The 21343-nt window shown below is 33.6% G+C and overlaps 2 protein-coding genes and 1 long non-coding RNA gene across 4 annotated transcripts; 2 read left to right on the plus strand and 1 right to left on the minus strand.

The window, feature by feature from the left end:
- The first annotated feature begins 1166 nt into the window (after positions 1–1166).
- On the plus strand, positions 1167–6130 carry LOC110777415 (protein SMAX1-LIKE 7). Its single transcript, XM_021982018.2, has 3 exons — positions 1167–2783; positions 3683–3932; positions 4076–6130. The coding sequence occupies exons 1-3, from the start codon at positions 1534–1536 to the stop codon at positions 5873–5875; spliced, it is 3300 nt and encodes a 1099-aa protein (XP_021837710.2). The 5' UTR covers positions 1167–1533; the 3' UTR covers positions 5876–6130.
- Positions 6131–7133: 1003 nt separating this feature from the next.
- Positions 7134–9470, plus strand: LOC130466211 (uncharacterized). The gene is made up of 2 exons (XR_008926221.1): positions 7134–7345; positions 9185–9470. It is a non-coding gene; the product is annotated as an uncharacterized lncRNA (long non-coding RNA).
- A 7230-nt stretch (positions 9471–16700) lies between these two features.
- LOC110777414 (uncharacterized) lies at positions 16701–18778 on the minus strand. Of its 2 annotated transcripts, none has more exons than XM_056834912.1 (2): positions 17401–18778; positions 16701–17287 (listed from the first exon to the last, which is right to left on the minus strand). In XM_056834912.1, the coding sequence occupies exons 1-2, from the start codon at positions 18284–18286 to the stop codon at positions 16956–16958; spliced, it is 1218 nt and encodes a 405-aa protein (XP_056690890.1). In that variant the 5' UTR covers positions 18287–18778; the 3' UTR covers positions 16701–16955. The 2 variants fall into 2 exon arrangements, with proteins under 2 accessions (XP_056690890.1, XP_021837709.2); XM_021982017.2 differs by having other exon boundaries at positions 16701–17290; positions 17401–18771.
- Positions 18779–21343: the final 2565 nt, after the last annotated feature.

The following is a 21343-nucleotide window of genomic DNA, read 5'->3' on the forward strand; positions in this document are numbered from 1 at the left end:
AATCGTGCGTTGGCAAACATGCCTAAATAATTGTGTCATTTAAATAAGAACGGAGGAAGTATGTTATAATTATTCTTGATTTAATTTAAGTAACAGTTGTTATTAATTCTATTGTGAGAGGGGGTATAATAGATTGTTATATAAGGGGGACACCAAAAGTGCAATTTCTAAATTGATCTCAAAAGTTCCCTTATATAATAGAGATAAATTTAGTATCAAAATCAAAATTTAAATCTTCATTTTTGTGGAAGAGGAAGAGTTTACTTTTAAAAGGTTTGATTCCATATAATGGTAGAGCATAAGAATTTTATGGGGGGAAAAGCATGGAATTTAATAAGAATTTTGACTTTTACAATCAAGTTACAAATACTTGGCTTTTATTAGTTAGCAAAAATGACAAAGGAAAGCTACTCATAAATTTACTCATATGAACTTAACAATTTTCTTATGCTCACACTGACTACGAATTACATGATTAAATCTCATGCGCAATTTCAGTTATATTATCAATAAACTCTGAAAAAATTCTCTTTGCAATTTTAGCACAAACAAAAACACATACCGACATATAAGTTGCATTAGAATTGCAATTGCAATTGTTTTTTTTTTAAACAATTCCAATTATGTAATATCGTAACTAATAGAGTATTGTCGGTTCAATCAATTATACTTCCATTTCCTAGCCTATCAAAATCACTAGTGAAAGAAAATACAAGTATGATAGAATTAGTACTTGCAAATATCTTAATTACTTATATAACAAATTGAGTGTCATTTTCAAACTAAAATGATAAATTTGTTTAAATTAATACTTTTAAGTATATTGAGGCAAAACATTTACAATCTATGAAGTACAACATTAGTAAACAACATAAATTTGTCACTTAGAGCGAAAATTTTCAATTTGACCTTTATAAAACATGTGAAAATGTAACTTAAAGTTGTTACCGTATAAGTTTAAATGAGTCTAGTTCAGATAAGTCTAATCTAGTTTTTTTTACAGACAATTTACACATATATAAGATTTTCCCACAAAAATAAATCCAGATAAGTTAATTTTAGTTGATTTTTATTGAACTAAAACATAGCCTTATGAAAGGGGAAAAAAGAATTAAACATTTTAACCTTAAGAAAGTGAAACAATAGTATGCAAAGTCAACTTAAACACAACCCACGAAATGAACCAATTTCAATCAAAATCAAACCCCCAAATAAAAATGTTCCATCAACCAAAAAGTTATGGTGGGGAACAAAACAAAAACAAAAACAATTAAAATAAAAAATAAAAGATCTTTTACACAGTAAAGAAGGATCTAATACTCACCAAGCGTTTTTTGTTCACTGGACAATTTCATATTTCTCTCTCCACCCATCTCATTTTTTTTAATGCTACTCCATTTTTTTTTACTATTATCTTACAATTTTTAATTCCCTCTCTAACTTGATTGATTTCAAGAATTTTCATTTTTAATTTGAAAAAACTTAATTATATTCCGGTGAAGAATTCTCGCCGGAGAGCCACCGTAGGAGGGGATGCCGACGGCGGTGACAACGGCGAGACAATGTTTAACAGAGGAAGCAGCAAAAGCGTTAGACGACGCAGTATCAGTAGCCAAACGAAGGAACCACGCACAAACGACGTCGCTTCATGCAGTATCAGCTTTACTCTCTCCATCTTTCTCTCTCGTCCGAGAATCTCTGACACGTTGTCGGAGCTCCGCTTACTCGCCACGTCTGCAATTCCGAGCACTGGAGCTCTGTGTGGGCGTCTCACTGGATCGTCTCCCTTCTTCCAAAATTACCCCTCAAGAGAATGACGATTTTGCCCCTCCTATCTCCAACTCTCTCATGGCTGCCATCAAACGGTCGCAGGCGAATCAACGGCGGCAACCTGAGATGTATCACTTTAATCCGTTACACGTCAGCAACATCCATGGAAGTTGTAGTACTAGCTCCAGCAACAACAACAATAATAATATAAACAATAATACTTTTAATAACAATAATATTTCAATTTCTTCGATAAAAGTGGAGTTGAAGCATTTCGTGCTATCGATTTTGGATGATCCAATTGTGAGTCGGGTATTCGGGGAAGCGGGTTTTCGGAGCTCCGAGATAAAGCTATCGATACTTCACCCACCGAGATGGGCCCCAAGCCCAAGCTTAAGCCCAGGTTCGAGATGTCCTCCATTGTTTCTCTGTAATTTGATGGATTTTCCGGGGTACTTCGGGGAGATTGATGAGAATTGTAAGAGGATAGGGGAGGTGATGGTGAAGAAGAAGGAAAAGAATCCTCTGCTTGTGGGTGTATGCGCTAAGGATGCACTCGCAAAGTTTAAAGAGTGTGTTTGGAAGCAGAAGTTTGATGGGTTTCCAGTGGGAATTCATGGGTTGAAGTTGTTTTGCTTGGAAAAGGAGATTAAGGAGTTTGTTCTTGGGAAGAGTGAGAAAAATGAAGTGCTGGATTTGAGGATTAAGGAAGTTAGATCAATGGTGGAGAATTGTAGTTTGGTTGGACCTGGAATTGTGATTAATTTGGGAGAATTGAAGGTTTTGGTTGATGATGAAAATGAAAATGATATGATGAATCAAGTGGTTTTGAAGTTGAGTAATTTGGTTGAAGTTCATGGGAAGAAGATTTGGTTGATTGGTTTTGCTGCTAATTATGAAACTTACTCTAATTTTGTGGCTAAGTTTCCAACTCTCGAGAAAGATTGGGATCTTCATCCTCTGCCTATTACTTCCTCTAGATCTTCATTCGACGGATTTAATTCTAAATCCAGGTCAGTCATTTTATTATTATTGTTTCATTTTTGTTTGGCTGCGTAGATGTACACGGATTGATCAGGTCATGACTCATGAAGTCATGAGTCATGAGTACGAGCCTCGAGTTTTAAACATGTGACTTGTGTATTTTATAATATGGTTGTGGATTTCCTATGTACGGAGTAATATGAAGTGGTGCTTATTATACTAGTAAAATAAAATAGTACTGCTGTCACATTTTCTTGATGGAAATTGAATTGAATATTAACTCCAACTTACAAATAATTTTTGTCACTATATTTATTGATAATTATATAATATCAGTATGACAGTGTGACATGGGGAGGATTATAAAAATGAAGAGAAGAATGGTAAACCGGGAAAGTGTTGATTATGGCTGTGTTACTTATGCAAGTTGATGACAATTTTGCTGGTCTTTCATTTGAGTAAAGATAAATAAGTTTCCCTGGGAGTGGAAGAAATGGTCTCTCTTAGGGGTATTTTGGTAATTTTCTTGGTTAAAGATCCGATGGACTAACAATTTTCGAAATAGCAATTTAACATTTCTTTAAAAAATAAATAGCAATTCAAGTAAATACCTTGGAAAGTTGATCATTTTATCAAATCTTTTAAAATAGTCCACAGTTCCTGCTTTCATTCTTGCCAAACCATAAGTTATGAATCAGGCCATAACACTGTGAGTCTGTATTAAGTTCCTTGCTTCATGATTTATGCGTTTATATCATTATGATCACCCAATTGTGAGTATGATGCAGAAGTTATTGGCTTACTGTAATTGTAAATGATTGTGCGCTGGAACATGTAACCACTAACCAATGTGTTATGTGTGCATGTTTGAGCACCTGACTCATTTTCTACTGAATCTGACAGTCGCATGTACATGATATACTTACAGCTTGATGGGGTCCTTTGTTCCCTTTGGTGGTTTCTTTCCAACACCTTCTGACTACAGACCTCCGATAACTGCTGTTCAACACTCATTTACTCGTTGTAATGCATGTAATGACAAGTATGAGCAAGAGCTTGACACTATCCTGAGAGAAGGATCATCTATTTCATCTGCTGATCAGGACTCTGTAACTTTGCCTTCCTGGTTGCAGAGATCAAAATCAGACTTGGGTAAGGGAGGAGATATCGTCACACAGGTGTGTAACTCCTTTTCGATTTTTCTACTTCTTTTTACCATTACATATATGGATAAATCCGCGTAGTATTTGGACTAATTTTAGTATTGGTCATGAATTTGTTGGTAGTAGTTTTATATGAACTGCTCGTCCATTCAGTGCAGGTCAAGGATGTGAAAACAGCATCAAATGAAAAAACTAAACAGCTGCAGAAAAAATGGGATGATCATTGTCGGCATGTTCATCAAAGTCCCATGTTTCCTTCTCCAGGAGTTTCTTTAGCCAGGTTGCAATCGGGCTTCCCATTTACACCAGATAATAGGCAGGGTGGCAGCTGCAGCAGTGGAGATTCTTCTCTGAATGAGAGAGCATGCTCCAATTCCAGTTCCGGAATGCAGAATGTGTCTCCTCATCAGCAGTCTACAAAACCCGACTTCCCAAAACCAGCCGTAGTAGAAGTACCACAATGCCAATCAGCTGAGAGAGAGCGCATAGCTCCCCCGGTGTATCCCATTGATAAATCAAGACTGCCTCCAAACCAAATCACAGCTATTTCTGTCACTACTGATTTAGGTTTGGGGACAATCTATGCATCTAAATGCGAGTTAAAGAAGCCGTTCTTGCAAGCTCATTTGCAGCCTTCTCCAGGCCCCATTTCAACTAATCAAGGGATCTTTAACAAGAAAGATTCTTCACAAACTGCTCAATCTTCCTTCTATGGACTGGACCCTGATTACAAACCACTTCTGAAAAAATTGAGTGAGGCAGTTGCATGGCAAGGTGAAGCCATCAGCAGAATTACTGAAATAGTGTCTTGTTGTAAAAGTGGAAACGGACGTCAACGGGCTGCAAACATCAGAGGGAATAATATGTGGCTCAGTTTTCTTGGACCTGATAAAATTGGAAAAAAGAGGATAGCTGAAGCACTTGCTGATTCAATTTTTGCTGGAAGCAGAGACCGCCTGATATCTGTGGATTTGAGTGCCCAAGATAAGATTGACAAGGTTAACTCCCTCTTTCATTGTCAAGGATCACAAGATTTTGACATAAATATGAGCAGAATAACAGTTGTGGATCATATAGCCCAGGAATTGTGTAAGAAGCCACATTCTGTTGTCTTCCTTGAAAATATAGATGAGGCAGATTTAGTGGTGCAAAATAGCTTGTCCCATGCCATTCAGACAGGTAAATTTCAGGATTCACGTGGCAGAGAAATCGGGATAAATAATGTGATATTTGTTACAACTTCTTCCATTACCAAGGATGAGAGAAGTCTCTCTCCAAGGAAGGAATTCATCAAATTTCAGGAGGAAAAGATTTTGGAAGCTAAAAACTGGCAAATGCAGCTAGCTACCAGAAGTGTGTTAGCTGATACAAATAGAAGTAACGAGGCAACTGTTTCACTTTTGCCCTCAAAATGTTCCTCAAACCAAGAGTTCTCAGCTAAGAGGAAGCTTTCCCACATCATCAATGACAGCTCGGAGAACTTAGAGGTATCAAAACGTGCCCAGAAAACCCCGAAAAGTTCTCTTGATTTGAATTTGCCATTGGAAGATACAGAAGAGGGTGATGAGATGGACATTTGTGGAAGAGCTTGGCTGGAAGGTTTCTTTGGCCAAGTGGATGGAAATGTAATATTTAAGCCCTTTGATTTTGATGCTGTTGCAGACAAGTTATTAAGGAAGGTGCGGTCGAAGTTTGAGGACACATATAGAGGGGAAAGAATATCACTAGAAATTGAACATGAAGTGATGGTTCAGATTCTAGCAGCAGCCTGGTTTTCAGACAAGGAGGGCCTTGAGCATTGGATTGAACAGGTTCTATACACAAGTTTCTCGGAAGCCCGGGAAAAATACGGTTTATCAGCTGATTCAGTTGTAAGATTAAGCTGTGTTGAAGGTGTTCCTGTAAAAGAATGGGTTTCTGGCATTCGTCTTCCCAAGAGAATAAATATCGGTATCTGAGTTTCGTCCATTCGATCTCCTAGCTTTTTGGTTTAGTGTAATCCCCAGATTACAGCCATGATTTGGCTAAGTGATCTGATATATATATTTTTTTCCTGGGTGGTTTTTGCATGTATGTATTATATGTGCTGCACTTTTGACCACAGTTTAGAAAAAGAAAAGATGTATAAAGCTATGCTAGTCTTTAGATATACTGTATGTATATTTCTAAGTCCCCTTCTTTGACTTAAATTTAGCTGATACAGCTTGCTCCAATGTCGTATAGTGCAATACTTGAAGGTTGTGTTCGTCAAGAATAACCGAACAGATGAAGCTATAATCTAATCCAAGAGTCAGGTAGTAATAACATTTGAATAAGAATTGTTTTAGTAGTGGTTATAATATTAAACAATTAGTCTAGAAATAATGATCATAATCAACTAGACCCGATTAAATCAGTTAGAAAAACATGTTCAAAACAGATAAAGAGATCAACCCTTGCGCCGGAAAAATGCAAAACAAGACAGAATCGCAGATATTACAGACGAAGCGAAACCGTTGTTTTTGTCATTGCAACACTGAACACTAGTAAGTTGGTGAAATTTGTACGTTTACCTTTAACTTTCTCTTGTAATTGAATCCAAAACTTCGATTTCCTAATGATTTCTGCCTCATATTTCTCGAATATATATACTATTATTTGGATTCATTCTGAAATTGCAGCAGTTGGGATTTGTCAGTTGAGAACAAACCCTATGGAAGCCCTCCCCGGTTATACTTTGTGAAATGACCAACTAAAATTCACCAAACTGGGTTCATCCCGTATAGTGAATTAGTGATTGTGGACTCGTACAAGGGCAATTTTCCTACCATCCTTGACCACTGGAGCCAAAAAAAATGCAGAGTTGTACCTTTTGAAGCTAGTTTAGCTCCCATTTTCGGGTTGATTCAACTCAAATAATCCAAAAAAGTCGCTTCCTTCTCTACTCTACATAGGGCGAATCTCTTTTTTTACGGGGAAAAACAATATCATTAATAATAGGCAAAATTCACATAAACAGTCCCAACTATTAACATCCTTCTTTAAACGATCCCAACTATCGATTAACTATGATTGGACCGAATTATATATCCTATTTTATAACAATGGGCTTTAATAAAAACATGACCTGCTATAGCAGGTAAAAACTCCTGTGATGTTTAATGAAACAAAAAATTTATTTTTATTTTTATTTTTTCTCCTTCACTTTTCTTTTCCACTTTTTTTTCTCTCCTTCCTTTCCCTTATTATGCTGTTGTTAACTTTTCATTTCTTCGTACCAAATACCAGTGAGTCATAAATAACTCCCTCTTCTTCTTTCTAATGTTAGACACCATTACCCCATTAACACAGAGGTTTTTCTTTTTCTTTTTCAAAATTCGAATGTGTGTGTGTGAAGCTGTGCAAAGGTCCATTTATGCGGGAATTAAATGGAATTTCGGCAAACAATGGTAATTTAAGTAACTCAGTACTCTTGTTTTCTGGGTTAAAGATTGAGAATTCAAAACCAATATTTTGGGATAGATAATTTGTTGTTTTGATTAGATTAGTTTTGTTTGATTACACGATATAGTGGGCAAGCATGGTTTGATTATTTGATTGACCTTTGCAAGGTTGTCACTTGTCAGGACTCACTCAGGTGTTAGACATTGATCTAGTGGGTAAGCTTAATTAGTCTAGTTAATTGGTTTAATTTATTATCACAATTACATAATTGGAATTAAACTTTGAAGCCATAGCCATGGAGGCTATGAATAATTTTGAAGAGAAAAAGACCCAATATATATACCAAAACCAATGAGGTGAAAGAATTAAAGAGGGGGAGAAAAGAGGGTTTCTAAACCTCAAGTGACTTGTGTCCACATGGACACAAGTGATCCAAATACAATCATCTTGAGTATTAACACATAATATATCAGTACCAAAATGCAAAATTGCTTAGAAATACCACCAATATAAGTCATATGTGTTATTATTAATATTCCCATGATTTGTATTGGTACTAACATATTCTGTATTGGTACTCCAAATTCTGTATTGGTACTCACTTGTGTCCAATATGGACACAAGTCACTTGTGACAAAGACTTCCTCGGGGAGAAAAATAAAATACAGAAGAAAAATGGAAAAGGAAAGGGAAAGACAAAAGTTAAAAATAAAAAGATATTTTTGTTTCATTAAACATCACGTGCTATGCACGTGTATAGGTTTTTACCTGCTACAACAGGTCGTTTTTTTATTAAGGCCCATTGTTATAAAATAGAATAAATAGTTCAGCCCAGTCACAATTAATCGATACTTGGGACTGTTTAAAGAAGAATGTTGATAGTTGGGACTGTTTACGTGAATTTTGCCTTAATAATAAGCCATACGACATCTACAATGATAACATACATCTGCATACTACAGATTCAAAGAATATACATAACTGTTACAATCAAAGCAATTACTATTCTGCATCCTAAAGCACATCTCGTATTCCACCGCTTCTAGCTTGACACGAGCAGTGATTTTCGATGATTTCACATATTTTCAAGTAGAGCCCTTCGCAATCTGCACACGAATTGTTCTGATTGACGAGTTGATGATAAACTCTAAACCTGTATGAATCCATCCTTCCCAATTATTGAAACCCTAAAAAAATTCTCATCCATGAATGAGAATCAAGAACCTAGAAAACTCTAGGAAAACCCCAAATAAATTGGGAACAACCCAAAAATCAGGCCCGCACGATAGGGCGAATCTGTATTCCTCAGTTATCGTTATCTAAGGGCCTGCAATTCAAAAGTTAGGCCCGCACGATATAATGCTCCATAACCCCTAATTGTTATACCTGGGTACAACTATCTCTTGCTATAGGAACCCCCCAAAACGACGCGTCTGTGTTGTTTGCTCTTTCTCGTTGTATCGTTTGTTCTTTCATGTTGTTTTTTTAATTTATCATAAAATTGTTCACAATTGTTGTATTGTTTGTTCTTTCTTCTGAAATTTTATGTTCTTTTTTATATTGTTTGTTCTTTTTTGTTGAATTGTTTGTTCTTTTTTGTTTGTTCATAATAATTATCCGTTTAATGTTCATAATGAAATCGTTCATACTTTTTGTTTTATTTGTTAATACCTTTTGTATTGTTTGTTCTTTCTTGTTCTATTCCTGAGCATCTTTTATACCCTTGTTCTTTCTTTTTAACCTATTTGTTTTCTTTACATGCTCATCATTTTCAAATCAATAAATGTTCATTTTTAAGTTACTTGTGATCATCATATCAAATTACTTACTATTTTCATTTTCAGCCTACAACAATGAGGAAATTGAAACCGCGAAAGTCAAATATTATGTTCAAATCACACTTCATACACACATTCAAAAATATAAGAACTCGAGACTACATCAAAAGCAAGATTCAAGATTGAAGATATAGAAAAATAAGTGAATGATTTCTACCAATATCCTGTAATTCAAGTACAATTTTACATAGGCAATGCCTAAAATGTTCAATTTTTTTTTAGTAAAATATGTTATTTGACATGTTTTAATTGCTCAATATATGTTCAAAGTAAAAACATAGTAATGCAATAACTAAGTTCATTTTAAAATTAGTAAATACTCATTTCACAATCAGTAGATAAATGTTCATTTCTAAATTAGTTGAATAAATGAAGCTTGACAAATAATTAGATAAACGTTCATATTTGAATGAGTAGATAATTCATTTTCAAATAAATCAATAAATAACCATTTCCAAAATAGTAAATATTCATTTCCAAAATAATAAATATTCATTTTGGATGGGGGTACAATCAGCTCTGACTGTAGACGAATCCAACCAAAAATTTGCAAATCTATACTATTAAGTATTAACACATCTGGCCCATGATTAGAGAGAATCCATAGACAAAAAAGTCCAACAGCAACAAATAGGTGTTGATGGGCTTTAACGAGATCATGCACCATAAAAGTGCGCACAACCACATGTTGAATTGTTGAAATACGGGGAGTACTATCGCAGTCTGATTTTACTTGGCGCAATCCTTTTTACTTTTATTTTTTTCATTCTAAAAAAAATTCCACCCTAACTTTTATTATTTTCTCTCAACCTTTTTTATATTATTTTGGTTTAATAAAATTTGATTTTTTTTAGTTTCATGTGTATCTAATCGAATTATAGAATAAATATTTAGATTGCAATGGACCATATTTTTGACTTGGAATTGAGGTAATTTTCGTTTTTTTCCTGTTTTGTCGAGGCTTTTCATACAACTTGTATGACATTAACACTTCTATTTTGTACATATTGAACAAAATGTAGTTAACTATTTCGTCCAGATTGAACAAAATATAATTAACCATTTTGTACAGATTCAACATAACAGAACTAAGTATTTCGTATAAATTGAACAAAACATAAATCCGTTCAAAATTGAACATAACATAAATAAGTTTTATCATCACTATTAATGTATAAAAAACAATCACTACATGACCAGTCGACAACTCTTTCATGGTAGACAGTTGAAATAACTAGTATCATCATTTTGTTCAACTTGTAGGGAATACTTAGTTCTGTTATGTTCAATCTGTATGGAATAGTTGATTATATTTTGTTCAATGTATAAGAAATAGTTAATTATATTATGTTCAATATGTACAAAATGGAAGTACTTATTTCATACCAATTGCATGAAAAGACTCAAAGAATAGGAAAAAAAACGAAAATTACCACAATTCCAAGGTCTTCCAAGTCAAAATTATCGTACATTGCAATCAAATTATGTATTCTAATTTGATTAGCTATTGTGACCTTAATAAAAAAAAAATCAAATGCATTTAAACCAAAATAATATCAAAAAAGTAGAGAGAAAATAGTAAAAGTGGGAGTTAGAGTTTTTTTAGAATGAAAAAAATGAAAGTAAAAAGGTTTGCGTCGAGTAAAATCAGGTTGCATTTAGCAACGGTGTTAATAAGTAGTATTATTTGCCAAATTTTTTAGGGGTTTTATTGGGTTTATTTTGTTCGTCTTTAGATTTGAGTTAATTGGTACAATACTTGTTAATTTTGTGAGTTTTTGTTCCCCTCAAAAAAATAATTGTGATTTTTTGTGAGATTAATGATTGAATTGGTTAATTGTGTGATTTTGTATGATATTAATGCTGCTAAATTTTATTGTTTTTGTGTTGATTTTGATCTATTTGTTATTGTTTGATTTTTTATTTTTTATGTATACTTCGTGATGACCTTAATCACTTAAGGATAGCAAAAATTTTGCATACTTTATAAATTGATTGAAAGTAAAATGAGGTTCGACCGTTGTTTCAAATGAAGATGCCTTTTAAAGGGGTGACATACAGTGAGAAGTATGATAGATTGATACAGACAACGAAGTATTTTTAGGATGTGACTCGTATACTCATTTTCTTTTAAAAAATCATGGGTCTGGACGGGCTGGGCTATGCTAAATAGGTCACTTTTTTTTTTGGTTAACTACGTTACCCAAACATGCTAAATAGGTCACTTGAACTAACTAAATATGACTTGTTTATGACCCGAACAGACCAATTTCATTAAGTTTGGGCCGTAGCCGCCCTTGACATGACCCATTTTATAGCTCTATGTTAAAACATTCAAGGGAACATTTTGGTTTTGTTGGTTTCGAAGTAAAATTATGTAAATATTAGAAATTAGTTACTTAACATTTGTTTTATCAATTTATTGTTGGACTGTGAACTATAAATCTATAATGGACGAACTTCATTGATAAAGAAAATAGAAATTAATGTGGTGTTGGTAGTTTCAGATGATGTTTGTTTAAGAGGGGGATATTGGAGGTGTAAGAATAACAATTAATTAATCAAATTAGTTTTGTATTTTTGCAAAAATAAAATGTTATAATTATATTGAGTTAAGCCTATGATTGGGGGTCTAAGTTTTGCAAAAAATCACCAATTGAGACCTCACTTTTTTTTGATCAATAATTGGGACCTAAGGTTAGATTTGTGGTAGTTTAACTCACCTTTAATTCAAGGTTGACTATTCAAACTAATAAAATAAATCAAAAATAAATTATAAGAGTTATGAGTTAATAAGTAATATTATTTGCCAATTTTTTAAGGGTTTTATTGGGTTTATTTTGTTCGTCTTTAGATTTGAGTACATTGGTACTTGTTAATTTTGTGATATTTTGTTCCCCTAAAAAAATGTGATTTTTTGTGAGATTAGTGATTGAAATTGGTTAATTTTGTGATTTTGTATGATATTAATGCTGCTAAGTTTTATTGTTCTTGTGTTGATTTTGATCGATTTGTTATGGTTATTTGATTTTTTTTATTTTTTTATTTTTTATGTTCACTTTGTGATTTTATACCTTACTCACATAAGAAGAGCAAACTTTTTGCATGGTTTCTAAATTGATTGAAAGTAAAATGACATTCGGCCATTGTTTCGAATGAAGATGTTTTTTAAAGGGGTGACATGCAGTGAGAAATATGATAGATTGATACACTTTCTTTCGTTTTCTTTACTGCTTCACTAGAGTACGAAGTATTTTAAGTTGTGACTCGTATACTAATTTTCTTTTTTAAAAAAATGGGTCGGAGCGGGTTGGGTTATGTTAAATGGGTCACTTGAACTGACTAAATATGACCCGAATAGACCAACTTCATAAAGTATGGGCCCGACCCGTCCGTGACATGACCCATTTTATAGTTCTATGTTAAAACATTCCGGCGAACATTTTGGTTTTGTTGGGTTTCTATGTAAAATTATGTGAATATTAGAAATTAGTTACTTAACATTTTTTGATCAATTTATCGTTAACCTGTTAACTACAATGGACGAACTTCATTAATAAAAAATAAATTAATGTGGTGTTGATAGTTTCCGTTGATGTTTGTTCAAGAGGGGGATATTGGAGGTGTAAGAATTACAATTAATTAATTTAATTAGTTTTGTATTTTTGAAAATAAAATGTTATTATTATATTTCTTCTTTCTTAACCCAAGGACTAAACATTTTTTTAACCACCATAGTTAACTTTGGCTAGAAAAGTAAGATGAGGTCCCAATTATTGACCAAAAAAAAGTGAGGTCCCAATTGGTGATTTTTTGTAAAACTTGAACCCCAATCATGGGGTTAACTCTAATTATATTTCTTATTTCTTAACCCAAGGACTTAACATTTTTTTAACCACCATAGTTAACTTTGGCTAAAAAAGTAAGATGAGGTACCAATTATTGACCAAAAAAAAGTGAGGTCCCAATTGGTGATTTTTTGTAAAACTTGGACCCCAATCATGGGGTAACTCTAAAAATAGATGATTTAGAATTAGCACCTAAGGAAAACTTATTATATACTCCCCCCGTCCCTTAATACTTGCACCGCTTTCCTTTTCGGGTCGTCCCTTAATACTTGCACCGCTTCTATAAATGGAAATCTTTACTAATATTATATTATTTCTCACACTTACCTACTACCCCACCTACACCCCTATTACCTACAAAAAATCATTTAAAAATCAACACCCCTCACTCACCACTCCCACCCCTTACACATTTCCCACTAACTATATTAAAAAAAATACTCCACTATCAACAAACACCCATTAAATTAATAAGTCAATTCAAATGTCTTAAACTCCGCACCGTTCAAACCGGTACGAGTATTAAGGGACGGAGGGAGTAGACTTTAACTTTGCATGCCCAGTTTTTCTGATAGTGGGATGAGCACTAATTGCACAACTGTTTGGTTGAGAAGAACTAATAAGTAATAACACCACATTTAGTGATTTAGATCACTCAAAACCCTTTTTCTTTTCTTTGATGATGTAATTATGTGGACCAGTAGTTATCTCGTTACAAAAAAAAGACTAACCAAAGTCTTAAAGTTCTGTGATCAATGAATTAATTTTAGAAAAAAAATATGTTATACAAAATTCTTTGGCTAATGGTCTTAGTTTATTGTGGATGGATATATACAAAATTGTGATTTGTAACCTACAAAGCATAAAGCAATTTTTTATATAATTGTGGTTTTGTTCCTTTGGCAACCATTTCTACCCTTTTTTTTTCTTTGTACAACACACAGCTGAGTTTGATGGTACTTTAATGAGTATGATTTTCCAAATTATATACTCCCTCTTTTTTTTTTTTTTTTTCTTCGATGGTCTTTTTTTTCTTTACATTTGGTATTTTGCACGTTTATTAACGACTGATTAATGTGCATTGAGATTGCTCTATTTTTTTTATTTAAACAAGAAAAATTACGTTTATTTATAACGTTTTCACTTTTATCAAAAGTCTGTTATTGGGAATATGAGAAATTTTAATGTCCTAATAGAAATGTGTGAGAAATTAAATAACCCAATGTATTTAATTGGCTAAAATAATCATTTGACACAAATTTTGATAGAATATTAACGAATTTATGTGATGATATAAAAGAAAATGTAAAGAACATTTTGAGACACCAAAAAAAAAAAAACGTAAAAAACAAAAAGAGACAGAGGGAGTAGTACAGAGTAGATCGATTAAGTTGAACTTCAGTCATGTTCGGATTTTAAATTAGTACATGGTACGTGGGTTACAAAATAACGATTAAAGTTGGACATTAATTAGCGACACTCTAGTTTATACGAGTAATGTGAAATCACTTTGGCAATTAAGCATCGGGAGAAATGTGAATTTAACCATTACTTATGTAGTCATGTTCTTAATCGCGGATTTTGACAACCCAGTTAGAAGTCCTAAATCATAAGTTAAGAACAAAACATAAACATAGAAAATAATAACGGTTTTTTCATGAAATGCCCCTGAGGTTTCACGAAATTCACCAAATACCCCTGCGTGTTTCAAAATACATAATATACCCCTATTTTTTTCATACTGTTCACCAAATACCCTTATTTTGACTTTCCGTTAGTCCTCCGTTAAGTCATGTTTATAATTCACCAATTGCACATATTTATAAACTTTTTGCACAATATACACTTATTTGTAAATTTGTTTGCACCAAATACCCAAATAGTGAAGAGCATAGGTTAAGGCTGGGTGAGGAGGCTCCGATATATCTTCAGTAACAACAGCCATATCGATACTCATCCCGCAAATATCATCTTCCCTGTTGAAGCTGTCATTACCAGTACCAAACTCAACACCATCCAAGGGACAATTGAAACAGACACCTCCATCATTCACCATATGTCCAAATTCTACCTCTTGAAGGTACCCATCATCTTTAGTAATCTTACAATGACAATCAATCTTGTAAATGCTATCATTATCTGCAGAACCAATGGTAGGACGCCAAAATTCCTCTGCAGGGAAATAACTATTATCCCAGGCATCTTTTAGTATCCTATCATCACACTTATTTTTTTTTTGGGAACTTCTGGAATTCCATAGGCGTGTTATTCCACCAGAAATTCCATCCAGCGAAAAGAGGGTAATCCCCTTTACAATAAGCACCATAATCAGCTCCTAGATCTTCAAGCCACCCCGTAATGGCGGTTAATGTGGAGCTAATATCCATCCCAAAAGGATCAGCAGGCAACAATTCACGAATGTCCCTATCCTCTGAACCACCATGAACCATATTCTCTTTAGGAAGATGGACCGGAAAGATCCGATGCAAAAAATTCAAAGCCATCCCCAAAATAACAACAAATCAACAAACTCTCTCCTCCAACAATCAACCCGAGCAAATATACGATGTAGCCGCCTCCCAAATATGGTTCTGAACATTATGAATCGAAACCCTAGAAACTGTAGCTGACAATGGCGGTGGCGAAATCAATGGAGATGGCGGTGGCGGCAACATTACCAGATTAGACCCAGGACTCGGAGGAGGATATGGGTTTAAGGTTGGATTCGAATCAGGAGGCGGGTACGGATTCGTGTTGGGGTTAGTGCTAATCAATGGGCTAGACATATTATTGTTTTTTAACAGAGCAAAAATGGCAGGAGTGAGAAAATGGAGTGAAGAAGATGATGAAATAGGAAATTGGGAATCTGGGATGAAGATGAATGGGTCTAGGAACAGGAGAGGAGAGAAGAGAAGAAGTGTTTTTTTATTTTTTTTTATTTTTAAGTGAATTGTAGAATATTGGATGAGTAAGGGTATAAAGGTAAAATAACACTAACGGAACATTAACGGTCGTTAAGTTCAAGGGTATTTGGTGCAAAATAAGTTTAAATAGGGGTATATTATGTATTTTGAAACACGTAGGGGTATTTGGTGAATTTCGTGAAACCTCATGGGCATATCATGAAAAAACCGAAATAATAACGCATGCTAGTTTGAGAATGAATCATCATCAGTAGCTCAAAATTAGTTATAAATGACGTACAAGAAATTAGACAACTTTTAGTTCTTATGATTTGATGCATCACAATCACAACAAACACTTGTAACAACATCAAGCTAGATTTTCCACCATCATGTTGTCTGATTATTATTTGTTTTTAAGGAAATGTTTTTCTACCTAATTTTCAACCATGCTGAATTTTTGTCTGATAATTAAAATTTATGTGACTGTTGATTAAGAATTTCTGAGATGAAGTTGATTCAGATTTCATATGAATATTCGACATCCCGTCTAGTTACAATTTAGTGATTTCGACGGGAATACAGGTGAGTACTTAAAGTACCGTCATTTATATAGGAGTACCCCTAAATGATGCGTAGTAACTTCTGTCACTTCTCTTGTAACGATGATGCTACTCCGTAGTACTCCCTCTTTCTTGTATCTTGAGAAGATTAATTTGCCAAGTTACTTCGTGAAAATGAGAATTACAGTACAAAATTTGACCAGAAAACTTAAAATTCAAAATTGAAATCACATCGACCTAGTCAAATTATTAAAAGTTACGGAGTACTACTCTACAAGACTACAACCAAATACCAATTAAATTCATTTTTCTTTCTTCAGTGTTACTATAACCAATTAACCACTTCTATGATATATTTATATACACGATAATGAAAGGGATCGTGCTCCCCACATCAGAGTCTCGTACCTAGTACAACAAAGATTTCTCCCTTCTACTCCACCCACCTAACAAAAATTTAAAATCAAATTTGTTGGCATTCAAGTCCAACAAGTTGATCTATCAACTCAGTAACCAACTGGTCAAAAATCCTTTGACTAAAATCTAATGCAGTATCTTCCAACTCATCAGCCTTCAACAATCTCCTGTATTTCCAATTTGAATTATGTACTTCAGACTCAGCCATTCTGCATATTCTCCTCAACATTTCTGCATTTTCATGTATTTTGTAATCTCTTCTTTTTAACCCAACATTTCTCTCTCCATTTCCATCTGTTTCCCTTTTACAGTTTTCATTACTTTGAGATGTTGTGCAATTTCTGCTCACTGACTCACACCCTTCCAATCTTGCATCTTCTTCTGTGAGAAAAGCGAAAAAAAGGCGAAAATTTTAGGAAAAAGTTGCACAAAACATGAACATATGCTAAAATTCAAATTCAAATTCAAATTCATGAATATAAGAATAATACCTGATGTTGTAACTTCAGGATCACTGATGATGAAGTCGGTAATATGATCAAGAACAGAAACTGGGCTAGAATTATCTGAATCACATTCTGCTTCATCTGTACTCGAAAAAATCTCTTTCTTTTTCTTTCTTCTTGCTTTAATTCCATCCAATTCTTCCTTTTTGCGACTAATATTATCTTTAATTGGAGAAAGATGATAACTTTGCTTTTGAGCATCAAAAAAGGCATCAATTTTTGGAGGATTTTGAGGTGATAATTTCAAAGTAAGCCTCTCTTCATTTGAAAATACTCTGTCTTTGCTCTGTTCATCTCTGTTTCTCCTCTGTTTTCTCCCACATTTATCTCTCCTCCTCCTCCTACGTGTATTCCCTTTAATACCCACTTCAGAATACCCAAAATTGGATCCATTGATCTGATTTTTGCCTCTTTTTTCAAAGTTGAGAACAAAGAAATCGCCGTCTTCGAGCTCAAAAAAATCCGGTGTCTCCCTAAATGAAACAGAAGTCTTGACTCTCCTGTGCTGCATCTCCTCTGTTTTCTCTCTGAAATCATCTGAATCCATTGATTTGCTCCTTGTAATCGGAATCGGAACCGGAAAAATCTGGGATAAATTAGAGCTCATTTCCGGCATAGAATCCAAACCCATTAGCCTTGCTACTACATTAGGGGTTGCAGAACCATCTACACCAATTTTATCAATCTTCGAGAAATGCTGGTTGATATCAGTCTCAATTGGATCAGAAGGGTGAGTTGGTAGGCTTTTAGAACAGAGAATTCTGCTCAAAACAGCTGAAAAACACCCAAAGACATTGCCTTTACTTTTACACAAGTTTTCATTGAAAGAAGAAGATGAAGAAGACGAAGCAGAGGAAGGAGTGAACTTCATTTCAGTAGAGAGAGAAAATGAAGAGAGAGAGAGAGTGAGAAGGGTAATTAGTTTAATTTTGGCTTTTGGTGTTGAAATTCAAGCAAAAGGAATGGGAACATGCAGAAGAAGAAAAAAAAGGGAAAGATTAGAGGAGGGAAAAAGGGAAAAGAAAAGAGAAATTTGAATGAGATAGTCATCATATAAAAAGGAGGCAAAGGGTGAAAAAAAAGTAAAGATCATGTTTTGGATCAGTAAAAGAATGGTCAAAGGAAGTTAGGGATTGTTGTTTAATTTTTTTGTAAAGTTGTTACTAGGGTTGGCAAAAGAATAGTGATAAACAATAGTATAGGTTAACAAAAGTAAAGAGAGTTGTATAATAAATGATGTAAATTCTAGACGGGATTCGATTTCGAGATATGGATATAGATCATAAACTTAATCAATTAAGTTATTTAACATCATAAATTAGAGCAAATGATGTAAATGAGATTCGATTTTGAGTCGTGAGTACGACCCTGTGATTTTTATCTAAGTCAAACTGATGTAGATAACATGTAGATTTGTATTACTCTTATAGATCATTTCCACCATTGATAAGTAAAATGTTCCAATTAATGGTTAAGTGAGTTTACATGTTTGGGTGTGAAAGAAAGATGGCGGGTTGAAGATTTGAAAAAAGTGGGTTATTATGGAAACGCCCTTTGAAGTGTCATTTTATTGGTGAAGAATTTGTCTAAAATGGTGAGAATGCAGGGAGTGTTCTGTAATTTTCAGATTAAATAGTATAAATCCAAATAAGAAGAATTGTGGAACAGGAAGTTGTCCCCTTATCTTTATTGGTAGGACCTGGACCAAATTTTATTCTTCAACTTTTTTTTTGCAAGGTTTATTCTTCAACTTACCAACAATATTTCAAATGGGTCTAGGCTACTGGCTAAGTAGATTGGGGTTTAAGTATGTCGACTGGCATGCGCATGTTATTAGAATTTTTTTTTTTGATAAATAAGAAAGAAGATTTAGGTCCTGTTTAGTTTAGTTCAGATCAGATCTGATAAGATTAGATCTAATTTTTTCTGATCTAATCTGACTTGAACTTATTTTTTCTGATCTGATATGATCTGATCTGATATGATCTGATTCTTTATAATTAAATTTAAACAAAAATTTACATTTATTAATATTAAACGACTTACATGTGAAATAAATGTTACACAAATTTATAATATTGTCATTATATATTTGACTTTGCTCATGATTTAACTATTCCTTATATTAGATAGACCTAGACATGATCTAGATAGATCGGTTATGATCTAGACATATAAGTTCTGATCTGGATATGATCTGTATAGATCGGTTTTGATCTGGACATGATTTGTACATATTTGTTCTGTTCTGGATATGATCAGTTCTGATCTGGACATGATCTGTACATACCAGTTCTGATCTGGACATGATCTGTACATATTAGTTCTGATCTAGACATAATTTTTACAGATCAGTTCTAATCTGGAAAGATCAGTTCTGATCTAGACAGATCTATCTGGACAAATCAATTCTGCTCTAGACATGATCTATACAGATTATTTCTAATCTGGACAGATCAGTTCTGATCTAGACAGATCTATCTGGACAAATCAATTCTGCTCTGGACATGATATGTACATATCATTTCTAATCTGGACATGATTTGTACAAATTAGTTCTGATCTGGTTCTGATCTGTACAAACCCGTTCTAATCTAGTCATGATCAGTACAAATCAATTCTGATATGGACATGATTTTTGCAGATAAATTATGATCTGAGCATAATCTGTACAGAGTCGATATCTACACCCGTTATAATATGGACATATCGATCTGATTTGGACATGATCTGTACAAATCAGTTTTGATCTGAACATATTGGTTATGTAAGGATCGATTTTGATGTAGACAAGAACTTTGCAAATTTGAACATGGTCTGGATATGATATGTACAGATCAGTTATGATATGGTATTATCTGATCCTATCAGTTCTAGTCTAGATTTATAATGGTTATGATCTATAAAAATCAGTTTTGATATGGACATGACCTGATCATATCGTTTCTGATCTGAACTTAATGGTTTTAATTTGGACATAATAAATTTAAATGTTCTGTTAATGGTTTTTTATGCCTTAAGTAATACCCCCTCCCTAATTTTATGTGTTTCTACAATTCCACTTTACTAACCGCTCCTTAAATGCAAGATGTTTACTCAAAAAAATAAAATAAAATGGAAGATGTGAGGTTCGAGGAAATTACATTGGTTAGACCATGTGCATCCTTGACCTTCGGTCAAATGGAAAATAATTTCTCTCTCATCCTTCTCCTTCTTCCACCTCATATTCCACTAACTTGACATACCACTTACTTAAATCTCTCCTTTTGCTTCTACAATCTTGACTCAAGGTCATTAATTTCTCTTACCTACTTTTTTTACTTTTACATATATAATCCACTCTAAATTCACCTTCAAACACAATTATAAATTTTAACAAAGGAATACATATGAAATTAAATTAACATTACATATAAATAAAAAATGTAACGTATAATCTTAAACATAAATATATAGCACAATGAAGTAAAATTGATACATAACTAACTATTAATTTTTTTTTATTAAGTATCAATAGTCAGTCAAAAATAAAATTAATTACATGCTTGCATGCTGGCAGGTTCACATGAGCCCAACAACTTGATATATTTGTTGCATGCATACAATCACGGTACAAATTGCGTTAAATATTTGCATGCAAACACCCAAAGCAACTGCAAGTAGAGTTGATGTCGGTCCCACCTCCAATTTTTATGCATTTGACATTGGGTCACATATGTGACCCGGGTTAAGGAAATTAATTTTTAACCCTTGTACACTGTCAACATTATAGTCATTTTGTCATATCAATTATCACTTGACCCAATCTATATGTCAAGGTTGTGCGTTCTCTTAGCAACTTAAGCATGTAAAATGTTTGGAATATCAAATTATCGGTACTTTGTGACAATTAAATTTTGGACCGGGCCTGCGTTGTATATTTGTGTGT

Source organism: Spinacia oleracea, chromosome 1, assembly GCF_020520425.1.
Source record: "Spinacia oleracea cultivar Varoflay chromosome 1, BTI_SOV_V1, whole genome shotgun sequence".
Classification (NCBI taxonomy): Eukaryota; Viridiplantae; Streptophyta; class Magnoliopsida; order Caryophyllales; family Amaranthaceae; genus Spinacia; species Spinacia oleracea.